The sequence below is a fragment of the Egretta garzetta genome, unplaced genomic scaffold (genome assembly GCF_000687185.1).
Source record: "Egretta garzetta isolate BGI_Z169 unplaced genomic scaffold, ASM68718v1 scaffold228, whole genome shotgun sequence".
NCBI lineage: Eukaryota > Metazoa > Chordata > Aves > Pelecaniformes > Ardeidae > Egretta > Egretta garzetta.
The window spans coordinates 1092451-1108786 of record NW_009260758.1 but is presented as its reverse complement, the minus strand read 5'-3'; the positions used below and the strand labels follow the sequence as shown (position 1 = coordinate 1108786).

The following is a 16336-nucleotide window of genomic DNA, read 5'->3' as shown; positions in this document are numbered from 1 at the left end:
CAGCCCGGGGGGCTGTGGGGGCCTGGGGGCGGTGTGTGTGTGGGGGTGCTGGGTGCTGCCCTCCTGCTCCCGTCACCGTAACTTTAAAACGACTGGAAGGAGGTGGCGGATCACCATCAGGTGTGGTGGGGTGGTGGTTCCTGAGGAAGTGTGGATTCCCGGTTGGCTGTGCTCTCCCACGAGTAAGCTGAGCAGTTTTTCCCTTGTCGGCTACTAACTGCTTGAAATGTCCTGCAGCCCAGTCCCCCGGTATCAATTAGCTACCTGTTAATATCCAGGTTGTCAGAAATGCCCTGGAAAATACATCAGAAATGATGGGGAAAATAACCTGGGGGTGCTCAGCCGTGCACCTAATTTATGCATGTTGCATGGAGCTGCGAGGTACGTACATACCTGCGGCTTACTGCATCTTTGAGTGTGTATTCCCACAGCTATGATCTTGATTTGTGAAAGGGTGGGTTATGGCTGACAGTGTGCTATGGTTTTTATTTGAGAGAGTGCCTTACGATATTCCTTTCCTTCCCAGAACTGTTTGAGAAGAAGAACTATGAGCTGAGAATAGCAGGAGGTGCTGTGAGGGATTTACTCAGTGGAATGACCCCACAAGATGTAGATTTCGCCACTACCGCTACACCAGCAGAGATGAAGGAAATGTTCACATCTGCTGGTGTTCGTCTGATCAATAACAAAGGAGAAAAACACGGAACCATTACTGCCAGGGTTGGTTTATATTTTGACTTGGATCTGTTCTAACTATCTGTGGATGTGCAGCATATCCAACAGAAAACTGGTAGCACGCGCCTTCTTTGTTAAAGTATCACAGTCAGAGCTTAAATGAGACCTTGCTTTAAAGTATGGAGAGATTTTTTTGGTTACTCTTTGTTTGTAGGATTCAATCGATTGCCATTTTTTAATGTATGTTACCTCTGCATAGCCCGCTCATGCTGCTGTGTCTTCCCTAGGAAAGATAATGTAGGCTGCTCACATGTTCAGATAATGTGAGGAAGTTGATCCTAGTGCTTCCTGCTCCTGATTTCCCAAGCCTTGCTTCCTCTACCTTGCTCGTTCCTCTGCCTCCTATTCTATATTCTGCAGGAAGATTTCTGCAGGCTGTCTAGAAAATGAATGATGTAAGGATTATTTTCAGGTGCTCGTACTTCTTGATTGCCCACTCTGTATGCAGACATGCTAGTCGGTTTGCGTGTGTGTGCCAACTGTATACAAACATGAGGCTGAAAAAATGTACAGCTTTTACGTTTACATTTGTGATTGTGTCAAAGTAACAATGTCTGTGGGATTTTCAGCTCCATGAACAGAATTTTGAAATTACTACTCTTAGAATAGATGTTGTCACCGATGGACGACATGCAGAGGTTGAATTCACCACTGACTGGGAAAAGGATGCGGAAAGGAGGGATCTGACTGTCAATTCCATGTTTTTAGGTAAATCCCTTCAAAAGCAAATATTTGGATGAAAGACTGCTTTTCAAATTAAGCCAGTAAATGCCCTCAGTCAGTTTCAATTTTGTTTGTTTGCACTGCTGCCACCTGAAAGGTCTATACAGATACGTGAGATGATCTGACAAACCAGGTCAAATCACACAACTTCTCTTCTGTGTTTTCAGATGAGGGTGTTTAATTGTGCCATGTCTGTAAATTCATATTTTTCTTTTTTTTTTTTTTTTCCCCCTTCTTTTTCTAGGTTTGGATGGGATGCTGTATGATTTCTTTAATGGATATGAAGACTTGAAAAACAAAAAAATCAGATTTGTGGGAAAGGCAAGTGAGAGAATACAAGAAGATTATTTACGAATCCTAAGATATTTCAGGTACTAGGTTTTGCCTTTCCTAGATAAAGAAATGAAGTAAGCATTGCAGAAAGTTTCAGAAATGTGCAAAAAAAGATCACTGATGTAAAAAGAGTTGTAACTGTCATATTGTTAAGTATTTCTCTAGTAATTTAAGTTAGAATATTTAACACGCTTGTGACATTCATTCTCTGAATAGCAGTAATAAATTCTTCTCCCAAGTAATAAGGACAAGAGGAAATGGCCTCAAGTTGTGCCAGGGCAGGGTGAGGTTGGACATTGTGGAAAAATTTCTTCCCTGAAAGGGCTGTCAGGCACGGGAAGGGGCTGCCCAGGGAAGGGGTCGAGTCCCCAGCCCTGGGGGGATTTAACAGCCGGGCAGAGGCGGTGCTGAGGGCCAGGGTTTGGGGGTGGGATGGCAGGGGTAGGGGAACGGTTGGGCTGGGGGAGCTGAAAGGGCTTTGCCAACCCAAATGATTCTGATTCTAAATGGAATAATTGTTCTCAGTGTAACATATAGAGGTTTCATTTGGGCAGGTTTTATGGAAGAATCGCAGAGAAACCTGATGATCATGAACCTAGTACACTGGAAGCGATTAAAGAAAATGCCAAAGGTTTGGCTGGAATATCAGGAGAAAGGATTTGGGTGGAACTCAAAAAAATTCTTCTTGGAAACCATGTAAATCATTTGGTTCTACTTATGTATGAGCTGGATATTGCCCAATACATAGGTAAGGTGAAATGAAGATTCCTATATCATATCCAAACAACTGCAGCATAAAGTGAGATAAAACTTGGTTTTATCCAGAAATAAATTAGATTCCCCCCCCCCACCACCACCCCGTGTTAACATCCCCAATTCTTACTAACACTTTCTTGCATTTTTTTTTGTGTGCGTCCCTTTAGGACTACCACTTGATGGAAATTTAGAGGAGTTTGCCAGAGTCACTAAAAATATTCACAATCTGTGTCCAAAACCGATGACTGTTCTGACATCCTTGTTCAAGGTGAAGGACGATGTCACAAACCTTGATCTGAGACTGAAAATCTCAAAAGAAGAGAAAAACCTTGGCCTTTTTTTAGTGAAGCATCGGCAAGAGTTAACCAAAGCGATGGGTCCAGAACCACTTAGACCATATCAGGACTTCATAATGGATGTAAGTGTGTTTTGTATTGCTTTATTTTGTTCTTCATAGGAAACTGAATTTCCAGTTTTACAGCGTAGCAGAGATGGCGATGCCTAGCAGAAAGAAAGGGCCCTAAAGAGTCAAGCAAGAGTCGTTTCATCGGCAGGCTCATTTATTGGTCATAGGCAAATTTTTGCCAGCGTTTTAAAGACCATGGTATTTTCATGAGAAAGCTGGGATGTACTGGCAAAAAGTGTTAGCCAAATTCGGATTGCTCCCAGTGTAGTATTGTCTCAGTAACGGGAAGACTGTCTGTCTCTGTTACTGATACCAGTTCTAGTTAACTAAGGTGGTGTTTGGTTGGTTTTCCCATTTGTTTTTCCTCTGGAGAGGGAATCAGAAGAGCTATTGCAAATGTCCCAGCATGTCTCTGCAATGTAAAGCAGAAACTCTACTAAAGGAAAAGAATCTTTTTATACCAGAGTTCAGTTTTGCAAGACGATAAATAGCAGACATTTCTACTCAAGTTCAAAAGCGGTTTTCTTTCCCATCCAAAATACTGAGGCTTTAAATTAATTTTTTAGAGGTTATTTCAAGCAAACAAACACCATGTTTTTAGCAGCTCCAAGCACCTGGTGTTCTGTAGCAACTTTTTGACTGGATCTAAAAGCCTACCTTTCAGTCGGGCTAAAAAATGTCATATTCAGTCATCTGAAACAGAAGCTTCCTGTGAACATACCTAGGGACTGGCGGTTTGCTGTGCTGTCCCAGCTGATCTCCCCTTCTGCATTAAAATATGAGGCAGGGTCTGGACCTCAAGAGACTATGGCTTTTTTATGTGAAATTCAACTCCTTGAGTTGTGTACTGAAAGCCAGTGCAGTTCCTGGAGCATCGCTGTGTGTTCTTTGTAGGCAACCTGTGACATTCTTCCACAGCAAAGTTCAAGTAATTTTCAGGTGAAATTCTGCACTTTTATTGCAGAACCTGAGAGTGAAGGTGAGAGACGGCGGTCTCTGCAGCGAGGCCTGTCTCCCACAGCAAAGGTAGTAGTTCCTCTCCAGTTGGAGGTTGAAGATGATGGCTCCAGCTATTACCTGGACTGCAAGAAGTCTCCAGGGATCTCCCAGACCCTCCAAGTTAGGACTGAATTTTAAAACTTGTGAGGCAGAATAGATCCTCACTTTCATAGTTCCAACTCGTCCAGATGGTGCCTAATAAGATGTCATGGGAATAACAGAGTGTTAAGCACAGTTTGAGCTTTTTCTGCTGTTTTGTAGTGAATCCTTTTTTTTTTTTTTTTTTTTTTTCTTTTAGTCTAGGGAAGCTAATACAAATTCCAAGATCTGTGAGCTGCTAAAATACCAAGGAGAAGAACATCTTTTAAGAGAATTGCAGGAATGGACTGTTCCTTCTTTCCCTGTTAGTGGCCATGATTTAAGAAAAATGGGTGTGTCGTCTGGAAAAGAAATTGGAGCAGCGTTACAGCAGTTACGGGATGAATGGAAGAAGAGTGGCTACCACATGGATAAAGAAGAACTGTTAAGTTGCCTGAAGAAGTTGTAAAATTGAATAATAGTAGAGGCCGGGTTGTGCCCTGTTCTGAGTGTAATGGAGATACCAGTAAATCCTCTGTCAGTGTTGTCGCAGCCAATACAGAGTTTGTCATGTTTAAGATCTTCAGACAGCACTGTTCTCCTGTTACTGACACGTAATTTTTGCAAGGAGAGGTTGAATTTTGTAGTAGTGCAAAATGTTATTTGCCAAATTCTACCTCTATTTTTCTATTTTAATGATAAATCTTTACCTACTTGATCTTGACTCGGGGGCATTTAGAGGTGACACCAACATTTTTCTCATTTTGACTTTGCTGCATCTTAAAAAAAAAAACAAAACCAACAAAACCAGACCAAAATAGGTGTTTCTACCCTCTAGGTAAAATCATGGGTGGGGGTTGTGCCTAGGAGAGTAACAAAGTGCCTAGAAATAATGAGCTCTAAATTTTTTTTGTAGCGAAAGCTAGATATCAGATTGAAACACTCGCTCCAGCAGTTCCCAAACAGGCTTACCATGTGAAGCAGGGCTGTTTGTTTGCTTTCTTAAAAGGTTTTTATTTTCCATGAGGCCAGAAGCAATTTTTAGATTAAAAGGATGACTTAGCTGAGTCAGTATCGTGAACTTCTTGTCTCGTCAGTAGGTTTTCAGTAACGAATTTATCACTCGGTGAGTAAATCCATGGAAAACTGGCAAAGGGTTCTACAGCGTGTTTTTGACTGTGTTCGTGAGATCTACTCTTAATGGCAGGAGGGAAGGGAGATGCAGGTTCCCTGCCTTTTCCCCCGCCCTGTCTGCTTGCTTGCTTTTTTCTTTCCCAGTGAGGTACAAGCAGGATTCAGGTGACGGTGTGTGTGTGCCTGCGCAGAGCCACCCCCAGCCGAGTCCCGCGCCCGTCGCCTGCAGGGTGCTCACCCTCTCTGCCTTCTCTCTTTCTCCCATGTCTTTTCCTGTAACTTGCAGCAGTGAGACCCAGGGCCCTTCGCCTCCTCGCTGATTTACAGGCATTCTGTTTAACTGTAGGATTTTTTTGGGGAAGAAGTCTTTAACAGTCCCTGCTGCTATCCCACCAGGATCTTCCCTGTGTTGCTTCTGTGTTAATTATCCTTGCGTTTCTTCTATCTATCTGAACAGATCCACATCAGAAATGCACTCTGGATTCAGCTCAAAGGGAAACTCTACATAATTTGGCCCTTACAACATTCATAAAGAAATGTGTCATCAGTAACATTTTGGAAAACAGGAGGAGTGAGTTAAAACTGATGGGGGAAGGAAAGCTAGATGAGGCGGGAGTTGTTTGCCTGGGGTACCCCCAAGACTTTGCTGCGGCGTCAGTGGAGAGTCCGTACTCACTTGGAGCGGGCGCCACCAGGTACGGCTGGGGCAGATGGTGGGGTTTTGGCGCAGCGCTGCTCCTGGCTGGTCTTAACAAACACGCGTCGCCATCCCTGGCTGCTTTGAAACAAACAGAAAAAAAAAACCCTGCTGTAGCCGAGAGCATTGCTAAGGTATATAAATTCTACTGCAGGTTTAAGTTATCCTGCAAACACATGGTAACCAATAGAAGTGTTTGGATTTCATTTTCCTCAGCTGTCATTTTGCAGCACTAGGGGGCAGTGACACCAGAGCGATGCCACAAACCCCGGCCTTTGAGGCTTTCATATGGTTAACTTTGCAGTGGCTTTTTTTTTTTTTTTTTTTGCTAGGAAGGCAGTTATGTTAAATTATTCCAAAGGTACTTAGGAGTGTCAGGAAGAAAGCAAGGGAACAAAAAAAAAAAAAAAAAAAAAAAAGCTGTTTTTCTCTGTTAATAAGGCAAATCTCATAAGAACATGATGGTTGATTTAATGATGTAATTAACTTGAAGCCTTCTTGTGCAATTTGTTGAACTACTGAAATCTGTGGAGGGAGACAAGTATAAAATTTAGTACTGGGGTAGGCTCTTGTAAAGAATGCTTCACAAAACTGCACCTTTTAAGGCAACTTCTGGGGAGGTGGTAAAGTATTAGCAGCTGCACTTCATGTTACCCAAAACTGGGGTCAGGGTCAAACCTCAAGGACCCGAGCTTGAACCCTTTACAGTCGCCAAGGCTTGTGAGAAACAGCACAATCAAATTATTCTGAAAGCATCTTAATTAAACAAACAGCCCCACCTTGAACTCAGCAGAGTTAGCACATTTGCTCAAATCGCTCATTGAAAAATGCTGTTAGGCCTGAGGTTCCTGGTTGGTCCAGTGAACGTCTCTGTTTGCTGTATTTCAAAGGCATTAAACCGCATTAAATCAAGCCAATCGCTTATTTTAAGCAAGTAGTACCAGCTTGAGTTCTGGAAGAAATGATGTGTTTGACTTAACACTGGGGTATGAACTATTTAAATATCAAACTGGGAGATAAGCAGTGAAGCAGTTTGACACATGCACGGTCAGGTAAAGTACTCTTCTGCAATGGATCACCTGACTAATTAAATGGTATTAGCAATGTGTTTTAATTAAAAGTTATGCATCAGAAAAGCCTGTGTGGCTTTGCTGGTCGGTGGCTGTGCCCGACTTGCCAGCGTGAAGCCCTACTTGGTGTTGAGCCCATTGCTCTTCAGGTTTGCTGGAAAAAGAGGCAAAGACCAAGGGTTCCCCTACACCCCTTGCCCTTGGGGGGGACAGAGTACAGAGGGGGGGGTGTATCTGTACACAGATGTATGGATTGATCTATAGGGGGGGTGTACACACGCAGTTTCACAGGGTGCTCCCTGCCCGTTCCTGGGGTGGGGGCAGCCTTCCCCCCCCCCCACCACTCCCTGGTACTGGTGCTGGCCTGCTTGCTCTGCTTTGCCCTCCTTTCTGTTTACCCTTGGCTTGTCCTTTGGTCAATGAAAATAAAATAAAATAACTAACTCACTCTCACCTGCCACTTGAACCACCTCAGCACTTGGGCTGCGGGTCTGGCCGAGCAGCAAAGCCATGATCTCCTGCAGGACCCTCAGTCATGCCTGCTCAGTTTGCCTCCAGCCAGGCTGCTCTGGGACAGCTTAATGAACAGCACCTGGAAAAGGTCAGGAAAACATTGTGCCACCCTTAGGCTCCCCCATGGATGGCTGCGAGCCACAAAATTGTTCCATTTTTCTTTGCCTCCCTTTCCCTGCTCCCAGGGTCCTGGAGGTGCCCGAAGGGATGGTAGCCCTGGCCATGCCACCAGCACACAGGGGGCTGGCCGGGCATTGCACCGCGGTCCCAAAGCGCCCAGTGGCACAGCAGAGCAGGTTCACACCCAGAAACATCACCAGCACCCGCGGGCGCTGTTCTTTACTTCCCAAACAAACATTTCTGGGTCATGCCAGCCTGTGAGGTTTATGCCTCACCCCAGACCTGTCCCAGGTCAGCTTTGGGGGGGGCAATGCCTCCGCTGGCTATAGCCGCCACAATAAATACGAGTTGTACAGGGGAATTCATCTGGCTGAACAGAAAAGCAGGATTATTACCCTTATTTTACTTCCCCATATGGTACAGCCATAAAGGGCTCATTAACTTCAAGGGGACCCTCAAGGGATTAGGGTTCAAGCAGGTTTTGATGGCAATAACCCCACCACCACCACCACCTTCTGCTCCTCTACACGAGGAACCGGGGGTGTTAGTGGGTAGGGAAAAATGTATACAGAGCAACAACCACAAACCATGTCTGTATGGAGACCGGGGCCACGATACTCAGACACAGAGGAAGTTTGACCACTAAAAATTATATTTACCTTCTCCAGGAGAGCATGCAGCACAAGGAAGCCATGTAACGTGCTTCCATTTCAGAGCCTCTGTAATTTCTCTGTGGCTTCAAAACAGTCGGGGACAACGGCTTCAGGTACCCAGTGCTCTACCAGGGCTTCTGTTCAGGTGGGTGACCTGTCCCATACGCGCCAATAACTCGAGAAATCCTGCAGGACAGCACACAGCGTGACTGGCCGTGGTACAAGAATGCCTTTTGCTCCCTTAAAAAAGCTGCTTCCAGTTCCAGTGGGACAGTAAGGCTTACGTTACCTTGGCAGAGCGTTAGTGGTGGCGAGCCTTAACAGCGTCCATTAGCGGGCTGAGCAAGAGGACAAGGATTTAAAGCTTTGACATTTTAGATAATTTCTTTATAACGTGGTAAGACAATAGCTCTTTAAGCGGCTGAAATTCAATTCAGCACGCTCCACTACCTGTGGCTCACTAAACTCCCCCTCCTGCAGCCTCCCGTAGCCATCGTACCTCCAGACAAAGCTGTACGGAACGGAACAGGAGGCTGGGACGCTGTCCTTCTCCGCTGCTTCCCCACAGCCACGTGCCTACGGCTTTGCAGAGCAGCGACGTGGTGATGCCCATCGTAAACTCCGTGCCACTGTCACAAAGTCCTCTTGATTTTGTATAATGCTTGGGGGGGAAAAAAAGCACAAACAAAAACCCCTGCAGGGCTTTTGTGTGGCAACCATCCTGAATTAGCGCTAGCCAAATAGTTGTAACATCATCACACAGCGATCCCAGCTCTCAGAAGGCACAAAGGTCTTAAAATACAGAGGGAAGGGAAAGCCCATGGCATGCTGCAGCGCTTCAGTGAGAACAAAAAAATCTTGCACTAGGGGAAAAAAAAAAAAATAAGAATTCCTGCATCAGCAGCGCAGCCTGCGTGGAAAACAGCATCTGCAGATGAGACTGGTACCTGGGAAATCCCTGCGAGGCTTCCTCTGGCCCAAAGAAAGGCCAAAGCACTGGCTAGGCCATCTCATGTGTGTCTGCCTTGAAAATAACAAGAAAAACAGGGAGTTTACTCAAAAAATTAAATTGTTCAGCACATCAACTACAAACCGCTCGACAGCAGGCAGGCAGACTCCTGCGCTGGCCTAGGTAACCGCCACGTTTGGGACAGACGCGTGCGACCTCTAGGGGTCCCTTCCAACCCAAAACATTCTATGATTCTATGATTCTAGGACCTCCATCCCTTCTCAGAACGCTGCTTCTGCGCACACTGGGGCTGCCCTCCGAAGGACAGGAGAGGCGACAGGGTCTCAGCCATGACGTAGCAAGGACATTTTGAAAACTGTCATAGAGGGGAAAAAAATGAAGTTGTGTGTTGTGTTTTGAGCCCCGCAGCAGGCTCAAGCCCATTGCATACACAGAATTTAAGCCTTCTAAGAGCAAAGTAGATTCTGGCACTGTGAGTTAAGCTAAAACTGTATCTTGCGGATTCCTTGGTAACCCAGTCCAGGGAACATTCTCCTAACAGAACTGATGAATAAACCAGATTACCGGGACGCATTTCTGGTGCTGCTGGTTGAAACTCAAGAGGTCAGACCTGCGAGAGCTGCCAGCGCCGCGGCTGTAACCTGTGAATCTGAACTTCCCGTCTTTCCCAGTTACACTGTCCTCAGTACAGAGCTTAGGAGGGGGTGTAACCCAAGTAACAGGCTTGGGGAAAGCCTAGGTTCCAGCAGAAGTTTATGCAGCTTAAAATTCTTTCCAGCAGCCCCTCCCAGCTCCCCTCACTGCCGGGCTCGCCCCAGCACCCTCGGCCTCACTGCGCACGCCCCCCTCTTCCTCCCTCGGGGTGCTTCTGCTGGGCCCATCCGCAAAGCCGCCACTGAGCTCTCCTCAAAGCGTCTGCAGCTGCATCTTCTCCACATTCCACCACCTAACCCCCCCTCACGTATTTATCTACTGATTTCTCTTTGTGGGAGAAACTGGAGATAAAGGGGATGCTGGAAAAATGATCAGGACTCTTAGACCTTGGGGGGTTAATATGGAGGGAAACAATTTGGGGCTGGAGCTAAGAATTACTCAGGTGGATTAAAGCAAGTAAGCACACAGATGATAGAGAGAACTTTGAGATGAAGGACTTAAAGTTTCATTTTGATTATTCACAGGAATGACAACCCCCATGCTCTCCACGGTATTTCCTACCTTCCTTGTCCTTTGCCCATAGAGCCCACACATTCTTTGAAGCCAAAACTCTCTTTACCGAACGCGTTACTTTTTGAAGCTAACCGGCTTAAAACACAACGTAAACCCAAATGTCTTCGTTCTTCCCAACAATCAGCAGAAAAAGATCGGGTTTGAAACAAATTGAATTTTATTCTTTGCAAATGCTTGCAAGCAACAAGATTTTTCTGAAAAGTTGTCTCAAAAGGCAGACAGAGGAAGAGTTAAAGCGAGAACGTGCTGCCCTTTCCGCGGCTTTTACAAAGCAATTGAACAAAGGTGAAAAAAACAGTGAGAGGAACAAAACGAGTCGCGGCACATACAAAAACCCAGCAGTGTTAAAAAACAAGCGGTGGAGTACTTGAACATGTTTTAGACCAACTGTGCCAAGTGTCCTATGCGATTCTACCTATTCACCAAAACGGAACTAAATTGTACGAAAACTGGCAATATTACAGGCTCCGATTGTGTGACGTCTTTATGCTATTGCGGCGACAGCCTGGAAACAAGGGGTTCTATGCTACGCCTACCCCAACCCAGCCGAGACCTGCTGCTGCGCAGGGCAGTCCCTCTTCCATCCCTACAAGACGCCCGTTCGTCCCTCCGCCAGCCCCGACAGGGACGTGGCTACGCAGCCAGGACACCAGCCCTGCGGCAGCCTAATCCCGAGAGCTCACCGAGAAGGACAGAGATGATGGTGGGAGAGGAGAGAAGAATGATCCCTTTGGGCAGCAGCCAGCAAGTCAATGGGATTAATTAACGCCAACCAACGAATGTAGCAAATACAGGAAATTATCATGAAATGTGATTTCCTTTGCATTTAGCTCTCAAAAGCATACAGTGTCCACATTTGTCAGTAATAATTTTCCACAATCCCAGTCCAGTAATTTTCTCTCCAAAAAGGAGAAAAGCAGCATAGAAAATACTAACCAACAGAACCATCCACGGCTCCACGGCCACCCCGAAAGTCACATGCTGTACATTTTGAGTGTTCTTACACATCTAGCACTATAACGGCAGGATTCAGCTTCTTCGCGGCGCCCCAAATCACACTTGTTTTCAACCTGGAAAGCATCCTGGACTTTAAAATGGCAAACATTACACAGAAGGTTAGGCAGATGGAACAGCATCATCAACAATAAAATTAAATTAGTGCTAAAATTACTCCTGGCTTATCTCACTTGATTATATTAGCTTACATTTGACTATATATACACAATACCAAAAATATGCCTATTTTGTATTCAAACATTGCCAACATAATGCCATTTTTAGCTGAGGCAATCCAAAAGACTCGGCCAGAAACCCAAAGACCTTATGAAGTTCAGCGATAGCGGAGAAAATAATTCTGAAAACCTCACCCACTGTACCCTCAGCGAACACTTAAATTCAACGGCAGCAGAAGGTAACTTTGAAGCACCCTCAAACTTCTTGCTACCAGCGAGCCCTACTGAGGGTAATGGGAACAGCTGATAGGGAGGGAAAAAATAAACCAAGCCTACAGCTACGTGTCTGTGCCTGCGTGCACGAATGTGTATGTTCACTTGCATGGCGTGAGGGGAAAGCCAAGTATGATTTCAGTGGTTATCCAAGTACAGAGGTTTCACAGTCTCCCTCTCACGCTAGTGCTTATCATTTCAGCCTTTTGAAAGCTTATTATAGAAACATAATCAAAATACAGAATGTTTTCTTGAAGAAAATGAGCCATCATTCACCCTCTATTTGTTCAGAATTATATTCAAAGAAGTATTGCTTTTCACAGTTCACTGGCAAGTCAGAGCACTGCACACAAAATTAAATACGGTATTAAAGGTGTCTATGGAGAGCACAAACGTTATCACAGAAGCACAGAGGTAGGAAGGCTTCAAAGAACTAAACCTGAGTTGCACAATCATTAGTTTCTACATACCTAGCATAATAAACTCTCCTAACAGCCCTGCAGCACCTAGCATCTTTTCACGCCTGGGTGCCTCTTCAGCTGCACTCTGAGAGGTGGCACAGCGCCTTTTAGATCAGCCGCTCGTCCTGCAGAGAGGTCTGACTTCGCCCCTCTCGGATGCCATCTGCCCACGGGACAAACGTTTGATGCAGGGGCGTGACTGAGGACGAGCAAGCAGCGGCCGATGTCTTCAGTCTTAAGCAGTTTTGTGTCGTTACATTTAACAATGCAAGTTCTCAAAGGTTTACTGTGAAGAAATAAAGAGTGAATGATAAAGCTTCAAAAGAAAAAAAAAGTGTCTATGTACAAGTACTGAAGAAATTGTCAATTACCATCACCAAAGTGCATTCTGAGGGAAAAACACCCCAAAAATCAGTGGCAAAAGCTGCCCCATTTTGGCACCCAGTTTCTGCAGCACAGACAGCACTTCAGACAATAAAAAAAAAAAAAAAAAGCACTGCCTTTCATTTCTGTTTTATTTAGAACTTTTGCTCTTTGTAAGGTAAGGGTGATAATGTGAAATTTTACTTCATGATATGGAAGTGTAAAAGAAAACAAAAAAATATTAAAGAGATGTTGCCTCCCACTTGTCAAAATAAATACTACTGAAAAACCTCCGTCGTTACATATTTTAGACAGTACTTCACAGAACCCCGGGCATGTATGCTGGTAAACTACTCTTCACAGAAATAATTTTGAAAAGTAAATATAAGCACATTCGACAGTAAACGACAATGTATTCCGTGTCTATTTTGTATAAATAGTTTAAAATTTAAGACTTCTAAAGTCAAAGATCCTAAATACATCAGACAACTTCTAAGGACCGAATACTTCACGTGGGTTCCTTTCCCTGGGCACCCCGTAACGCAGCTGGCCGAGCTGCAGGTAGCGGGAAGCTCGTGCCTCTGCCCCTTGCAGGACATTACCAACACAGCGGCAGTCAGAAGTCTCGTACTCTCTGTGATGGTTATTCAGCAAATATCTGAGAAACAGCACGAGCATAAAATTTTGAGTTATTCCACACAGTTAGAAACAGGGATCCTCAGCAAAACCACTTTTAAGTCTATTGCGGAAAATACTCCCCAGCAAGTAACTGGTATCTACCATCATACATATATTGCATAAATCATACTCTGTTAATTCGTAATTTCAGTCTCCCCCCACCTTCTTCCACTGCGAGTTGATAGCAGTAAACATTTTCTGTATTTATACAAGGAAGGGGAAAGTTCAGCCTCAAGTCTGTCCAGATGGATCAGCTCGGTTTCTTGGTGTCTGACGCCACCTCCTCTCCCCGGCTGTCATTCTAAAGAGTCAACCTTCAGTTCTCGTCCGAAACAACAGTAACGTGGATACACACCAAACCCAAATGTAGTGAGCCTGCTTGCTTGGTTGTTTTGTGGGTGTGGGTTCTTGGGCTTTTTGAGTAAGCATCAGAAGCAGAACTGAGCAGATGCACTGAAGAGACAGACTGCTGCCTGTTCGTCTCCAAAGCAGGCGACTAGATTACAGGCAGAGCAAGGGCGATCTATCGTGGCCTGAGTCTTCCTCCGTTTCTGGAATCCGAGGCAGGAGAGCAGACCGCGTCAATCCCCAGAATTTCTGAGGTGACATATCCTTTTTGGTAGCGGTGAACTTCCATCCCATATGGTTTGCACAGATTCTGCACTGGGCTACAGTCCAGGCATACCTACCGAAAATGAAACAAAAGGTTGACGTTAACGTGAGCAGAAGACACCTTAAAAATATGGGAACAGAGGTCACTCATCAGGCACGAAGGGAATGCTAGTCTCAAGCTAGATTTTCAAAGAATCTCTGGGAATTAAGGAGCTCAGCTTCCACCTAAAAACCCCACTGACCTTAAAAAATAATAAACAAAAATCATCATCCAAGTAGAGAAAGCAACTAAAGCATTTTGCTAGCACAACATTTCAACAGCATGGTGAAATACTGTGGGCCTTAAAGAGGACTCAGAAAATGGTTCTCTGAGAGGAAGTTACTTAATGGAAATAAAAGTGATTTTTGCACTGCTCCTAGATTCAGGGAATTGTACTTTCCAGAGCAACAGAGCTTTACTTTAACAGCAGAATATGAATATTTCAGAATCCTCATAGAAGAGAAGAGCTGAGAAAACACATAAGGATGAGAAAAATTAACTCTAGGTACGAGAAGCCACAAGTTTTCTTCAGGGAGTCTTAAAGAGTGCATTACTTAGGACACGTATGCTGCACACCCTCCAAGTCATTTCTCAATGCTGTGTGATAATCCAGAAAAAAAAACCAAAATGGAAGAGTACATGTGTACATGCATTAGTCAAGAACCTTGGGCTGGCTACAGACATAGCAACATACTATTTTCTGCTGCTTCAGAAGAGGACAGGATAGCCAAAAAGACAGAGGAATGATTTCTAACACTGGCACAGAAAGGACCACACAGAAAAGTGATCCTACAAAAATGCGTTTAAAGAGTATTTTTGTGAAGCTATAAAGAATACTTTTGTGACGCTAAAATTCAAATATTCAAATTTGAGTTATTTTCAGGAGTTAAATATTCAAAAAGTTTTGAATGACTGCCTGAAGCATGCTTGTCTAGCCAAAAAACATTACATTTAAGCTACCAGAGAGTGGTGACATTTTGATGCAAGACCCTTCATTGTTAGGCAGCCTTTTAGATCCTGACAGTTAATTATGCTACTGTTACAGAGACAATTATTATTAGATAATAGTAATTAAATAAATGAATAAACCCACAAAGGTAATCAGATCAATACAAAGTTAGCGATTTTTAAATTAATGCAACATTTATTCAGTTTTTAGATCTTAAAAAAAAAATCTCGATAAAATAACTGCATTTGTATATTATGTTTTCCATTTGCACTTTAATCACTTTATGACCAAAGCAAGCTGCGTGGAAACAGTAATTATGATTTTAAGTTGTGGCTTATATAGAACTATCCACCGAGAAACTCCCAGACAATCAGTATCCTGTTTACAGCTCTCAGATGCTAGACTACATTTTAAAATCTTATAAAATCCATATACTTGAAAAATCCCAGAGAAATTCTGAAAACCTTCTATCTGAATTTTCCATTTTATTCTACGTTTTGAAAAAGTCTAAATTTACTTTCCTTTTTTCTTTTCATAGCAGCAAAGTGACGGTGTCTGTTCCAAGAATTACATATTTGCTATTCCACCGTCACAGGCATATATTCACAACCAAATTTCTCTCATTTACTAATAAATTTCTTTTTAACTGTTATTACCCAGGAAACCAGCTGTGCTCTGTCGATGGTCGTCCGCTGAGATTCAAGTTGCAGGCTTTATATACAGTGAGGGTTTCATGGATGTAGCCGTGAGGATTCACATACGCTGCCATGGGCCCACATAAGGATAAACTGCAACAGACAATTAACAGTCTTGTCAGAGTTCAAGGAAGAAACAAAAACCAAAGGCGGTCAAATATAAACAGAGAAAAAACTGCCAACCACACCTGAAACTGTTTTCCATAGCAAAAGAACCATTTTAGTCTGTAGAAAACCAAAGTACTTTTAATTATATTATTAAAAATGGAAAGAAAATAGATACTAATGTAAAATATCATTGGCCAAATTTTCTTAGAACTGCAGAAATTTAAGCGTCCAGTGTTATAAAACCAATGCATTCGTCACTGACATCAACTATTCCTGTTACCTACCTATTAAGTCCCTACTTCAGAGAAGGCATTTAAAAAGATAGACAAGTTACCTAGAGGACAGCTGACAGGATGCTATGGAAGCTACCTCATTTAAGGCAGTTGAATTAAACTTTCCCTCAAAAACCTACAGCTCAGTACGAAAAAAAAAAAAAATAGAAGTAGATGATAGACTCATAACTTATTTTACTTGCTGCTTTTGAATAGCAACTTGCAATAAAACCAAGTAACACCTATATTGCTACTCTCAAAACTTTAAGCAAAAAAAGTTCATTTATTAAGCTAACTTC

At 43.7% G+C, this 16336-nt stretch overlaps 2 protein-coding genes across 7 annotated transcripts in view; one reads left to right on the top strand and one right to left on the bottom strand.

The window, feature by feature from the left end:
* The first annotated feature begins 75 nt into the window (after positions 1 to 75).
* Positions 76 to 6077, top strand: TRNT1 (tRNA nucleotidyl transferase 1). Its single transcript, XM_035901423.1, has 7 exons — positions 76 to 381; positions 527 to 720; positions 1305 to 1443; positions 1703 to 1829; positions 2346 to 2539; positions 2715 to 2965; positions 4251 to 6077. The coding sequence occupies exons 1-7, from the start codon at positions 312 to 314 to the stop codon at positions 4497 to 4499; spliced, it is 1224 nt and encodes a 407-aa protein (XP_035757316.1). The 5' UTR covers positions 76 to 311; the 3' UTR covers positions 4500 to 6077.
* A 112-nt stretch (positions 6078 to 6189) lies between these two features.
* Positions 6190 to 16336, bottom strand: part of CRBN (cereblon) — a 29363-nt gene continuing 19216 nt past the window's right edge. For 2 of the 6 annotated variants that reach the window (XM_035901422.1, XM_035901417.1), the window contains 5 exons: positions 15619 to 15750; positions 12330 to 14046; positions 8717 to 8878; positions 8224 to 8371; positions 6190 to 7523 (listed from right to left, as the gene is read on the bottom strand). In XM_035901422.1, coding sequence (XP_035757315.1) covers positions 13863 to 14046; positions 15619 to 15750 — 316 coding nt within the window. In that variant the 3' untranslated portion in view covers positions 6190 to 7523; positions 8224 to 8371; positions 8717 to 8878; positions 12330 to 13862. Of the gene's footprint in view, positions 7524 to 8223; positions 8404 to 8716; positions 8879 to 12329; positions 14047 to 15618; positions 15751 to 16336 lie in introns of all 6 variants that reach the window. The other 4 variants (XM_035901419.1, XM_035901421.1, XM_035901420.1 and 1 more) reach the window with 4 other exon arrangements.

Bases quoted from the DNA above. Each gene is read 5' to 3' on its own strand.
- TRNT1 (XM_035901423.1), top strand. From the start codon at position 312: ATGATGGGGAAAATAACCTGGGGGTGCTCAGCCGTGCACCTAATTTAT. The intron at 382-526 runs GTACGTACATAC...TTTCCTTCCCAG, and splicing joins ATGTTGCATGGAGCTGCGAG to AACTGTTTGAGAAGAAGAAC. The intron at 721-1,304 runs GTTGGTTTATAT...TGGGATTTTCAG, and splicing joins ACGGAACCATTACTGCCAGG to CTCCATGAACAGAATTTTGA.